The sequence below is a fragment of the Oryzias latipes genome, chromosome 15 (genome assembly GCF_053564925.1).
Source record: "Oryzias latipes strain Hd-rR chromosome 15, Olatipes_Hd-rR_3.1".
Lineage (NCBI taxonomy): Eukaryota > Metazoa > Chordata > Actinopteri > Beloniformes > Adrianichthyidae > Oryzias > Oryzias latipes.
Genome location: NC_136251.1, coordinates 20,971,734 through 20,985,667, shown reverse-complemented (window position 1 = coordinate 20,985,667; position 13,934 = coordinate 20,971,734). Strand labels below are relative to the sequence as shown.

At 38.2% G+C, this 13,934-nt stretch overlaps 1 protein-coding gene across 1 annotated transcript; it reads right to left on the bottom strand.

Annotated features, from left to right (window-relative positions):
* Positions 1-465: 465 nt before the first annotated feature.
* On the bottom strand, positions 466-4,552 carry LOC101167567 (G-protein coupled receptor 26-like). Its single transcript, XM_011484377.4, has 3 exons — positions 3,546-4,552; positions 3,083-3,196; positions 466-2,612 (listed from the first exon to the last, which is right to left on the bottom strand). The coding sequence occupies exons 1-3, from the start codon at positions 4,214-4,216 to the stop codon at positions 2,339-2,341; spliced, it is 1,059 nt and encodes a 352-aa protein (XP_011482679.1). The 5' UTR covers positions 4,217-4,552; the 3' UTR covers positions 466-2,338.
* Between the last annotated feature and the right edge of the window lie 9,382 nt (positions 4,553-13,934).

Here is a 13,934-nt window from a genome sequence, read left to right as displayed (position 1 = left end):
TCCTACGCATTTTGGCTAAATCACAAGGTCTATGCACACCGCTTTGTATGCAGCAGGTTTGTATCTGGCTCTTCACCCACTCACTGACGCCGCTTCAAGAGAGACTCAGTATATGCACACCTTCAGTCTGGGGATCCTTACAGATTTCAACCTACTTTCTGCTAATTGCCCTAGTTGTTGTACTCTGTAATGAGTGGTGTTAAATCCTTCTCTTGTATTGACAAAAGTATAGCAGGTCACAAATGTTTGATTTATTTTGATTGAAGGCTGCAATGATGTCACAGCATTTTCAAAGCAGCCCTAAATGTCACCCAACATTTTTCTCTGGTGCTAAGAAATGTTTAATTTCTGATAGTTCCTATAATAACAGATTAATCCTTTTTTTCCTTTCTCTTTCAAGCTATGCATTAAGGCTGTTTTTATTTATCAGTTAAAAATGCTAACAGGTAGTGAAACATATCAAGGTTTACATTTTAGAAAAATGCACAGCATTTATTACATTGTCTTCACAAATGTATTCAACAAAACTCCAACATAGAAAGACAAAAATAAATAGATCTGATGCCTTCAGAGGCCTTGTACTCTATCACAGCAGTGAAAAAACCCACAACATCCTGATTTACCAGTGTTGTCAAAATGACTAATTTCTACAACGCTGATATCACACAGCCCCTCACATAACATGCGCTGAAATGTTAATAACACGGCTAAATGGCTGCAACCACATTTACATTTTTTTCCTTATGCAATAAAATAATGAGCAGGCAGCACAAAATAAACTGTACTTAAAAAAAAACTAACTGGCTTCACATGTTGCTGTGGCAAAAAATACTGAAAACAAAAACACTCAAAATAAAAATCTCCTTTTGCTGTAATTTGATTGGATCAGAAAGCTCATGGACTAAAAGGCACTTTATAACTCAAGCTTCACAGTTAGAACACACTATTTTGATAAATGCCAGTGTGGCACTTAAATCTACCATACATTAACACAACAATGACCTGTTCCATTCCATGGACCTGCACAGCAATTTATTCACCAATAAAAGCAGAAAAAAAAAGAAAACTCACTGAGGTCAGAAGTTACACTTGAGTCTTCATCAAGATCTACAGCCACTCAGACTGAGTACAATGTGAGACATGTGACACTAAGAGGGCAAGTCTGTGCCTTTTTCAGGACCACGTAAGTGATAATATACATAACACTTTGAGGTATGGAAAAGTTTTGCACAGCTTTGTCCTAAAAGTCAGTAACCAAAATATTGTTTTTCTATATTATATGATTTATTTGTCAGAAATGTACTAATACAATTCACATTGTATTACAAAACAATATTAAACCCTTCACAAATGATACACGAAAGCTACAAAAGTGCCGTGTTTCCCTTCTTCCAAAGATAAGGCTACTAATAACTTCTCTTCCAATTCCCTATATTGACTATTAACAAGAAAACAAAAATGTAGCACCAGATAGTAAAGTCTTTTCTTTTTTAATTAATGGGGGCACAGTGAGATATTCTGATGCAGTCCTTCTCCTGAAAGTAGCCATTCTTAAATAAGAATTTGACAGGAACCAACAGGCAGCTTTTGGATGAGATTATTTACTTTTTAATTGAAATGTATTTGTTTGTGACCTATTTCCAAAAATTATGTCCCTGGCAGGAACTAATGAGCATTCAGTTGAGTACATCCCCAAGGATTGCACAGTCAAGCAGCATAAAGAAACTTGTTGGTTTAGACGTTTTCAGCGTTTTTTGACTAGTTAAAAAGTGAAATATTGTCAACCTTTTTCGTTTGACAAACTATCTTGCTCACTTTAAAGACCCACTCCAATTAAAATTGTGTTTTTGGTGTTTTTAGAGGACATTCAAAAAAGAACGTATAAGAAAATTACTCTTAAAATTGCTTTTCTCAGTATTTCTTTATTCAAATCGTTGTGAATCAGGAGCAGATAAAAAAATGCAGTTTGAATAAAGAGTGTATTAGTTTGCACCATTAATGTTATGTTGAGGTGGTGAGGGGCTGTAAGCTAGTGGGAGAGTATTTAAACAGAGAGCTCTCAGCAGTGGGGAGGACTCTGCTCCAATGGTCCCACCCACAACTCAGAGGTGAATATCTAATGAACTCGAGAACAACACAGGTTATTTGACTTTGGCTAAAAATTGCATAATCATTAGTAAAAGACCACTGGGAACGCTTTTGAAGTAACTCAAAAGATGTTTGGAGTGGGTCTTTAATGTCAATTTGTGGTGAAATCCATTTCTTATTATAAGTGTAAACACCAAAGTAACATGACATTGCCAGGATGCTTTTATACCTTAAATGCCTGTAAATTACTTTATTGGCTAAGCTGTTTGTTTGTTGTCTGAATGTTGTTGGTTGAGTTTAAATTTTTCCCACTGCTCCCTTGGTTGAGTTCTGTCCTGAGAAAGGAGGAAGGAACCGGACTCCTCCTGAGGACTTTGTTGGCCAGAAGGTTGCAGGTCTTCCTGTACTGGTGACGCAGCAGAGAGTAGACAAACGGGTCACTTGCTGCCTTGCTGTAGGCCAAACATTTGGACATGACACCCCAGCGAGGGCTTATTGGCCCTGGAAAGAAGAGCTCTATCATTCTACCTCACAAGAAAGAAGAAGAAAAAAGTAGATTTAGAAAGGCAAACAAGGCAAACATCTCCACTATCTTTGATAACAACAAATGGATTGAAAGATAATGAAAGTCACCCTATTAAGGTATAATAACTGAAGGGATCAACTTAGCTAAATCTGGGGTAGATTCAAAAATGAATCAGCAAATATGCAATGTTCCTTTTAATGAAAACACATTTTTATAATGCCTAAAATGCTGCCAGACCACAACAGCAAGATTCCCTGCAGAATAAGCATATTTAAACTAATTACATTATTAGAGAATAGCTTTTAAACACATGCCTTCTTGATTTCCCCACAAGAAGAGAGTCAAAATTAGTTTTCAACTTTTCCCCAATTGTTTATGCATAACTAAGTTTGGATACAAATGTTAAAAATATCAAAATTCTAAATGAACCACACAGTCTCCATCCTTCATTATGAAATCTCAGCTCACCTTGTAATGACATAGGGTGTGAAACACACCACAAATGTGCCGATGAATGTACTGATCTTCTTGGTGGCCCTCTGCCTCCTCCGCTTCTGTTCATCTAAGCATTTCTGGCGCACACTGCCAAAGCACACAGGTACCATTATCCTCCGGGGACATGATGGGAGACAATGACATGATGAAGCAGAAAATGAAGGATGAAAAAGAATAAAAATTGGGATGGAGTTGAAAAACAAAACAAAAACAACAGCAATACATTGATGAATTTTACAAATCAAAATGCATTATTTTGATTTCGTTTAAACTGTCCGTAACCCCTAACATTCAAGTAAAATACAATATTTGGTGAAATAATACAGTTTATAAAAACTGTTCCACCGAGCAATATTATGGGACCATTAAATAAAAAGAGAAACATAAAAATTCCATGCAAAGACACAAAGGGAACACATGACAGAGGATGGTTTACCTGGGGTGAATGTCCACCAGCAGCACCAACGTCTGCATTGTAATCACATCGATGCGTTTACAGTGAAATCTTGCAACTTTTAAGACTTTCAGGTACGTTACGCACATCACAACCAGCGTGAGGAGGAACGACAGCGAGTGTAAAATCACGGTGAAGACCAGGAATTGCGTCCCAGCTCCCTTCGCTCTCACATTGCACAGTGTGCACGATGCGTAAAGGTGATGGTAGCCGATCCAAGAGCGGTAGGTGGCCACAGTGGAGAAGCACAGTGAGTGTATCCACGTGTATCCAAGCGCCAACACCGCATCCCGGTGCCGTATTCTTGAGTGGTAGCTCAGCGGGAACACCACAGCCACCCATCGATCGACGCTGAGGGCTGCCATGCTGAGCATGGAGTTTGTTGTGAGAAAAGTGTCGAGGAAACCCACAGTTTGACAGAGGCCGCCGTTTCCGGGATTCCCCGTAGAGATGAGACCCACCAGAGTTAGTGGCATGTTTGACACGGTGAGCAACAGGTTGCAAAACGTCAAGTTGAGAATGAAAAGAGCAGGTACCTGCTTACGGATCTCCGGGTTATACAGAAAGCAGATCAGCACCACGACGTTGGACAGCAAAGACACGATAATAATCCCTAAAAGCAACACAGAAGTAACTACATCCGCTGCGTCCATGGTGCTGGTTTGAAAATATCCAGATTTGTCGAGCGTGCATCCACAGTCGTGTTGTAAACTGTCATCGTGAGTTGCAGTCACTGTGGGTCCGCATCGTGCGCAGCGTCTCCAAGATGCCTTCAGTGATCGAAACAATCCTTCCACTTTGATTAGATTCGTAAAATTACAGACTGTTCTTTAATCACGCGTGGGAATTTGTAGATGTATTTTCTACGAAATAGAATCACAAGAGAAGATTTGATTTCTGAAGGCGCTGCAGTAGTTCTTTTTCTTTCTCTGCTCATGGCACTGCTCCGGAGTCCCCTTGCTGCGCAATTGCGCACTGTGATGGGCAGCTTTGAAGGGAGCAGTCTGACAGCTCACTGTGTTCCCTGCTTCACTCACACAGCTTCACTCCAGTTCAAAAATAACATTTTCTGCGTAAAAATAGAATCAGCGCACAGGATGACGTGAAAGGCGGCAAGGCTGATGTCATCAGAAAACACGCTTGAGTCGGCACTGGCGCAAAAATGTACGCATTAGGCTTATTAAAATGTGAGTTCCGGTAAACGTTTTTGAAAATCAGATCCAGTGACATTTATAGTCTATCTGTTAACATAAATGTCAGTGAACATATTTCACTCCTCAGCTCACTAATCATGACAGTAGACATTTGCAGCTGGATTCAGAGCCTTTATTGACACTTTTGACAAGCGCACCGCAGCTGGACTGCACATTATCATGTGAGTCCGCACAGCGCAGCAGTGCCCCGTCTCTGACGCGCCAAGGAGCGCGGGGAGCCTCCCCTCTTCGAGAAGTCATACTGTGGGAACGCAGTGTTTTCTCTGGCCCGTGACCTAAATGCATGCTGATGCTGTGCGTTTATGTAAACATGCGGAGACCTTTCTCCCCCTTTGAATTTTAGAAACGAGGAAATTTGATTAATCAATTCTTAGTACTCCCGTGTTTTTGCAATAGATCCCAAATGTTAGATATTAAGTTAGTTTTAGTTAAATAATTACCGAATTTCAAAGACTAAGAAGCTTTTCCAGAAGGTTTGCATATTTCAATGTGCTATCATGTGAAGTTGCTTAAAATCGAAATTTTCTTTCCTTTTTCACAAGGGAACCTCAAGAACAAAATTAAACCATCACATAAAGCAAAACGTTTCTGTGAATCTTATTAGAGAAGTCCCAGCCAGGAATTTTAACTTTTCACTGAGGCAAGAAATAAAACCAAAATATTTAACACTTTGTATGTGTATCAAAATTAGAAAGGTACATTGAATTAGAAATTCTGACAATTCATCCAAAGCTGATGAAGACCTTCTAATTATTTTTAATTTTAGAGGTCAAAATTATCACGAGAACGGTTAACAAAAATTGCAGAACCACACGGAGGACCTAGAGAATGACTAGAGCTGGCACCAAAGTAACAAAGGTTACCATCAGTAACACACTACGCTGCCAGGGACTCAAAATCTGCAGTACCAGATGTGTCCCCCTGCTATAGCCAATACATGTGCATCTAAAGTTTTAAGAGAGCATTTGGATGATCCAGAAGAGGATTGGGAGAATGTCCTATGGTCAGATAAAACCAAAATATAACTTTTTGATAAGAACTCTACTTGTCGTGTTCGAAGGAAAAAGAATGCTGAGTTGCATCAGTAACACCACCTACTGTAAAGCATGAGGGTGGAAACATCATGCTGCATTACAGCAAAGGGACCAGGACGACTAATCCGTGTAAAGCAGGGATGTCAGAATCCAGGCCTTTTAAGGCCAGTGTCCAACAAGTTTTCCAACCAACCTGCTATTGAAGCTCCTCATTGGCTAACCTGATCCAGGTAATCAGCAGCAGGTATGGGAGGATTTTTGGAAAACCAGCTGGAGGATGGCCCTCAAGCCCTGGAGTTTGACATCCCTGGTTTAAATGAAAGAATGAATGGCGCCATGTATCGTCAGATTTTGAGTGAAAAACTCCTTCCATCAGCAAGGGCATTGAATATGAACCATGACACTTATCCCAAACACACTGCAGGTAATGAAGGAGTGGTTTTGTCAGAAGCATTTCAAGGTCCTGGAGTGGCCTAGCCAGTGTCCAGATCTGAACTCCATAGAACATATTTGGAGGTAGTTGAAAGTCCATGCGACAGCTCCAGAACGTCAGTGCTTTACAGGAGATCTGCATGGAAGACTGGGCCTAAATACCAGCAACAGTTTGTGAAAACCTTGTGAAGACTTTCAGAAAACGTGTGACTACTGTCCCTTATGTAACAAAGTATTGATTTGAGCTTTAATTATTGATTAAATACTTATTTTCCACCATAATTTACTAATACATTTGTTATACAATGGGATTTTTCTGGATTTTTCCCTCATTTCGTCTCTCATAGTTGAGGTATACCTATGATGAAAATTAAAGGCCTTTCTCATCTTTCAAGTAGGTGAACTTGCACAATTGGTGCATGACTAATCACTTTTCCCCCCACTGTAAATGGTTTGTTTATATTATTGATATACACCTTTATTTTAAATAAGCTTCAGGAGCCAAAATGAAATTGTAATGCACATCTATTTGGCATTTATTGAAAGAGATTTCTATGAAGTCTTGGTCCCTGGTTTAAGAATGTACTTTATATTTTCCATGGGTTGTCAAATGTACAACTTTTGAGCAATACCATTAATTAGAAGTCACAAAAATGTACCAAAAGTGCTTAAAGGAATTTATTAAAATGCCATTAAGGAGGTTTTCACCTTTGCCCTTTTCACTTGCAAAGAAATGAGATTAGAAAAAGTCATTTCATTTATTTTTAATCTTCCACTTTCGGCTTCTCCCATCAGGGGTCGCCACAGCGAACGAGTCGCATGGTAAATTTGGCAATGTTTTTACGCCGGATGCCCTTCCTGACGCAACCTTCTCAAACCGGGCTTGGAACCGGCAGAGGTAGAGAAGGGAACAGGGAGCAGCCCGGAGTCGAACCTGGGTTTCACAGACGGAAGGCGCCGCAAACCAGCACGAGCTAAGCATTTAATTCTCTGCAGTGCTCCCCTTTGTAGGATAAAGTTCAACTTCATTTGCTCACAGATTCAGTTAATGAGTTAAGGGATGCAACTTTACACGGCCACACAAACATTTCTCTGTAGACACAGTTTAGATGACATAAAGGGATTTCGTGGAAAGCTATACATTTTGCAGCTTGGAGAAACATTTATTAACAGATAAACATGAGATAAGTAAGGACATGATGGAACAGTTTACAATCTGTGGTTTTATTATTTTTTTTTAGATCAGATCTATAAGCATTTATGTGTTGTCAGTTGAAACATTTTTATCAGTAAAATTACAGTTTTCTTTTAGTATTGACTGCCCATTTAGCATTCAAATGTTTATTAATTTGGATACCTGACAATAATGAACAAAGTAAGTGAAAGATAAACACTCCATTGCATAAAATGACAGCAAACCTGAAGCCTAATGTGGAGCTTGGATGTTTTTCTCCACTTACTTAAATTCTATTAAAGGCATTTATCCCACTGTTTCAAAGCACTTAAGGTTAATTAAAGAATCTGTGAGCCTGTTTGGTGCCTGCTGTTTTTCTGATTTGTCTCCATGTGATTGATGGCCAGGCAGCCTTTCCTGGACTTATTCATTCCAGAGATGTTTATTTTTCTGTCCCTGTCTTTACCCACTATTTTTTTTATCATCTTTTTGCATTTTATTTATTCATTCATGCCTTAAATATATCGTGCATTACCAAATATATAGGAATCTGGCCTTTATTTCTCAAATTTTAATTTTTGATGTGAAATTTCTTTTTAAAAGTCATCTTTAATTAGGGGATTTAGTTACAGTAATTGTTGTTGGGGATCAATCATCAAATTAAATGTCATATAGGTCATTGATAAAAACAAACGTACAAGACAGCTTTTATTCTTTTCACTGACAGTGAGTCTCTTACACTGGTAAGGATGTAGGGGCTTTATCTCTTTGCATGTTTCCTTCTGACAGATGTCAAACTGTTTTTAGATCAAATGTACTGTTCCTCCAGCATTCTGTGTTTTTTAGTTTTTGTGACCAGATTGCAGGTAAGTGCTTGTATCTTGGGAACACATAATTTGCAACGAAAGGCATTTGTTCTAAAAGGTCGTTTTTTAAACTACTGAATATAGCACACAACCATGGCATTGAGAAACTAATTAGATTAAGAAAATTAATTAAATAAAGAGAAAGACGTTGAAGTATTGTGCATCTCAGAGTAATTGATAAATCCACGCTAAAGTGCAGGTCCAACTGGCCGCTGCACAATTTAAAATATTTTCAAATTATTCTTTATACGGGTGCAGATCAAAGCCTGTACAGAAAATCTTATGTCCACACACAGATGAACTGCTAGTTTACTTGTGATTCATCCCATCATACATTACTTGGGTGACTCAAACAGGAAAACTCATTTCTATGCAACTTTGCGCTTCCTACAAAGAAAAAAAAAACATCCCCCCCAAGAGACAAAACTCCAAAGTCCATGAAAGTCAATCACCAGCATCTGCAAACCATCTTAGCATGAATTATTTAAATTCAGAGCATTATTTTTTTCAGCCGTGTGCACCTATCCATCACTACACAAGTATGAAATATCTTTCATGTCACAAAGCAGATTTGATCTGTGGAAGCGTGACATGTAAATGTGTCTTGTTGCATCAAACATCAGGGTGTGATGTGGTATAAGTTGGGACTGTTTGTGGCATCAATAAGGCCAATTCTAAGCAACTATTCACTGTAGTACAACATATTCCTGTACAGAAACAGGCTGCTATTGTCATCACGAGCTAAGCTCAAAATGGTATCATGCGTCATACATGCAGACCAAACGGAAGCATTTCAGAGCATATTGGGTCAGTTTACTGCTTGAATTGGTTTCCGTCTTTCTCTTTGAAACCTTCTCTGGCACAAAAACTCATGCACAGGAATCATTTGAGCATGGCACTTTTAACTTTTCACGGCTCCTGTACAAACGCTCCGTGTTCCCACACCTTTCAAACACAGTTAACAAATAATTTCAGCAGTTTGTGTTGCAGCAGAATTTCTTGGTTTTCTGCTCATAGTTAAATTACCCCATGCATCAGTGACCCAGAATCACCTAAAACCCCTGTGGTGATTTGCCAGTTTCTCTTTCTCTGTCTACTTTTTGGTAGAAGAATTTTCTACAAGGATAAGCAGTAATCCACATGCTGCTTCAATACTCTCTGTGACCCCTGGGTTTTTAAAGTCCCCCAATGTTTTTTTTTTCTTTTTATAAAAAACCTTCCCAGTGGTGTTGTAATTCTGATCATGAAAAGTTTTTAACCAAAATCCCACAACCTAAATTTCTTTAAAAGCCATATTTCATATTTATCTGAAGCCTCTGTTTGCAGAAACCCTTCTACATGGGCGTGGCCATTGGTGTTGAGGTGAGTAGCTCTGCCCTTGACCCCCCCCCCCCCCCCCCCACCACCACACACACACATTTCTGCAAGCTGTGTCAGAGAGGTGGGGACACACAACACAGACTGACAGTCTCTATTCTCAGACGTTCATCTTTTGGAGGAAGAAGCGGGGAAAAGTAACATGTTTTTGGTTTCAAATCGACACTTTTTGAACAATGTAGGGCATGACAAAGCGAATGTGTGTACTATAACCTGCTGTTTAATAAAATTACACACAAAAATAACTTTGACAAGCCCATGAAAAAGGCTTTTACCGTATTTTCCGGACTATAAGTCGCCCTTTTTTTCATAGTTTGGCAAGGGGTGCGACTTGTACTCCGCAGCGACTTATATTAGAAATGAATTGAAATAAATACATTTTTAATACTCCTGTTATGTTCATATGTGAGGAACAGAGATGATGTTCCTGGGTCAATTTGATGTATGAGGTATGTTAAGTGTTAAGAGTATGTTAAGTGACTCAGAGAATCAGCAAACTTTTTTTTACAGTAAGATCTTGAAGGCTAAAAACATAATATTCCATTTTCCAATGATTTCATAGATTCAGAAATGCAATAAAAATGACAATTGTTTCTACAAATACAGGATGAAAACAGAGTATTAGTTGGCCAATGATGCTTCATGAAAAGAATAAATAAATATGAGAGAATTACTGTGAAATTATGAGATAAACTATGATTGTGTCATATGAGGTTGTGCAAGTTATTGTATCTTGATTTTGTCAAATAAATTTCGCGTCAAAATGCGACTTATAGTCCAGTGCGACTTATCTGTGTTTTTTTTCTACTTTATAATGCATTTTTGGGCTGGTGCGACTTATACTCCGCAGCGACTTATAGTCCGGAAAATACGGTAATTACATCACAATTTAGGCTATATTGCACCAGCAAGCAGCACTGGCTGTAGCTCAGAGCAGATTTGATGCCAGCAAATGCTGAATGTTGAATTAACTTACACCACAAAGAACATAAAGAAAGGGACAATTCGCAGATAATTTTCAATATGCGTGTGGCCAGCACTAAACTTTTGTCTTGGCCGCACGGACCCAGAGGAAGGGGTTAAGTTTAGGATTACAAGTCAGGGTTAAGCTACGTTCACCCTGAACGTGATTGCACAGCAGAGGCGGCCACGATTTCAGCGGCGCATCCTGTTGGGCAAAGGTGGGCACACCCTGGACAGTCTGTTGCAGGGCCGATGGAACCGGAGCGATCCAGCTCACTTTGCTAGCTCCCAGGAGGCGAGATGGCGGACAGACAGAGACCGCTGCCAGATGGCCTCCTGAACTTGATCATTTTCTTATTTTCATTGAGGCAATAATAGAAAACGTCCCCGGATTTTATACTTGTTTTTATTTTTACCCTAATGTGGCACAGCAAACCTTCACGGTCAGAGAGAGAACACAAATGTGGAGAACACATTTGGTACTTTAACTTTAAGTTTAATTTTAAATACATGCTGCCAACAACAAAATCCAGCCTTAGAGGCACTTAAAATATGTAGGGAGTACAGCAATGTGCCATTTTTACTTTTCCCACACCTGAGCTCGCTGGACCGGCAGATCAGGGAGCTTGTGCAATGTGCATGCACTCCTGGGCATGCACATTGGACAGCAATTCAAACTGAGCGTCTATGCAACAGTTTGATTGACAGCGATTTAAAAGGAGAACCACTCAGAAATGCAAAAATGAAATGATTTTTTTTAAATTACATTTATTCTCTTTCATAAGAAAAATGCCCCTCATACATGACAAAAACTCAGAAAAACATGTTTGTCATCGAAGAGGGACTTGAAGCACTGCTGACAGAACCTGACATTAATTAATCAGATTTTCTGTATCACACACTGAAGCAAAAGTTCAAACTCTAACCCAGTTATGCATCACTCACGAAAAACACCACATTTTTTGCAATTTACTCTCTGCCAAAGTCCCCACAATAATTTGTGCACATTCTGCCTAAAGTTTTCACATCACTTACCTGTGCTTTTTGTGAGGCTTGAGCACAAATACTTGACACTCTTCTCACTTGTGAAGTGACCATTTTTCCTGTCTTCCTGTATTACTTGCAGTTGCATGAAGAGGTTGAAAGAGTTACTGACCAGACTCAGCTGAAATCCTGCAGTATAAAACAACAACAACTCTGCACTCTGGTCATTGCTGAATTGTCTGTTGTGGGCAGGATTTGATAGCACGGTTTAGCAATTCTAGTAATTGATGTTTGTAATGTGATTTGGTTCCTTTGTTTCCTCCATTATTACTATTTAACCTCTATTGATACAGGATGCTCTCTTGAGACTCACACTCTCATTCCTAGAAGAGACCCGTTTTACCAAAAACAATACACAAATAGAAGAATTCATGCAATATGCATGCATTATTATTATTAATATGGTCTAAACATTCATTGAAAACAAGTGCAAGTATGTATACCTCACAGGTACTCTGAGGGAAAAAAAAGGAGCGTTTGGAAATGTCTTTCTACAGAAGATTGTCCCTGCAATAATTCAGTGGCCCCACAGACTTGAATTCTGAGCTTGAGCTGAGTTTGTCCTCTCAGTTAAATGAAAAGCTCTGTTAAAGCTTCTAGAGTGATGAAGAGGCGACTGGAGTCCTCCTTAGAGAAAAAGAACATTGAGAAAGTCTCCTTTCTGGTACTGTCACTGTGATCAGAGGCTTTTTGTTGGTGGATAGCAGTTTCTGTTTGAGCCGTGGGTGGATGAAATAATCTGAATAATGCCCCTTTCTGACATGGAAGACAAGTTATTCCAAACACATTTACAGATAAAAGAGGAGCTTTCGTACGTCATTATTTATTTCTTCGAGATAAGAAAACTATGATTCAAAAACACAACAATTTTTTCTGTTAAGGCTGAAAAGACACATTTTTGGCTGCTGATCATTCATTTTATATACATAACTGAACTATAACAATACAACATTTTCATTTTTTATCTCCGAAAAAGTTAAAATATTTATCTGAAACTTTTGTGTGAGGCAAGAAAAAAAATCTTACAATCTTTTGAATATTGATTATTATTGTTTTAATCTAAAGATTAAAGAGTTAAATGAAAGTGACCAAAATTAATGGCGATATGAGACTGTTGGTTCACCTCTGTCAACAATGTTGTGATGGGAACATTTTTGCTGGTATTGTACCATTTTGTCTTATTATTTTATATACTCTTTGTTAAGAATCTTATTGTTCTAAAATGCTAGCATAAAAATTTTAGGGTTAATTTTGTTGTATTTCTCATTCATTTCCACAGTGACCCAGTCTACCTCTGTGTCATCTATGCATGATCACACATCCATAAAACAGCTAAGATGAGCCAAACCAGGGCTCTGATCTAAGTCATAGGCATAAACTGTGCAGAAAAGGAAAAGCGGTTCACTCAAAAAAACTTCTGAATGATTTTTCCTATACAAAGTGATGAAAAAGGACAAGAACAAGGTGTCTTGAAGGTCTGTCTTAAACACTGACTGGAAGGACCAAAAATCTGAAAAACAAATATTTAAATACATTTTCTCTGTGTTATATTGTTTACTAAACACTGCTCCACCGTTTAACCCCAGCAAATTTCAATGTTCAAATATCCAGCGGGTTTTCTTTTACTAATTTTACAGCAAACGGTTAAAATCACAGTAAAATTCATACTACTTGCGTTTAGATTGCTTATTTATAATAACCTAAAAAAGTAACTCATTGTGATATCTTATTTTAGCAACATTAATTTATGCTCTCTATTTAAAAGCACACCAAAGTTTTTTTTATGGGAACCTTAACTCTCCGTCAAGAATTTTGATTTAGTGCTGCCCTCTAGTGGATAGAAGTGGGTAAAAATAAGCATACAGCTTTAGGAACAGTTACATTTTTTTCTTTAATATTTCATTGAAGTGTTTTGTCTTGTGTCCCTCACTTTGTTTTTATGTTAAAGCTGATGTCAGAAAGGAAATGATCAGTAGGGGTGGGATCATATAAATTTGGTTCTTTCCACAAAAAGAAATCAAACTCAAATTGACTTTCAATCGTATTTAATTTATCTGATGTAACATGTGTGCAAACTGTATGAACAACTGCAAAAACTTCTAATTATGATGTGTTTGATTTCTCTTCTGTCAAGAAATTGCATCACTTTTTAAAATCTCTGTTTATTTTTCTTTGTATCTTTTTAAAATATTAATTGATGGGTTTGATTTATCTGTGTTTTGTACATTTTTTATTTCAGTATTCAACTTTTTGTTGTTGTTGCTTTT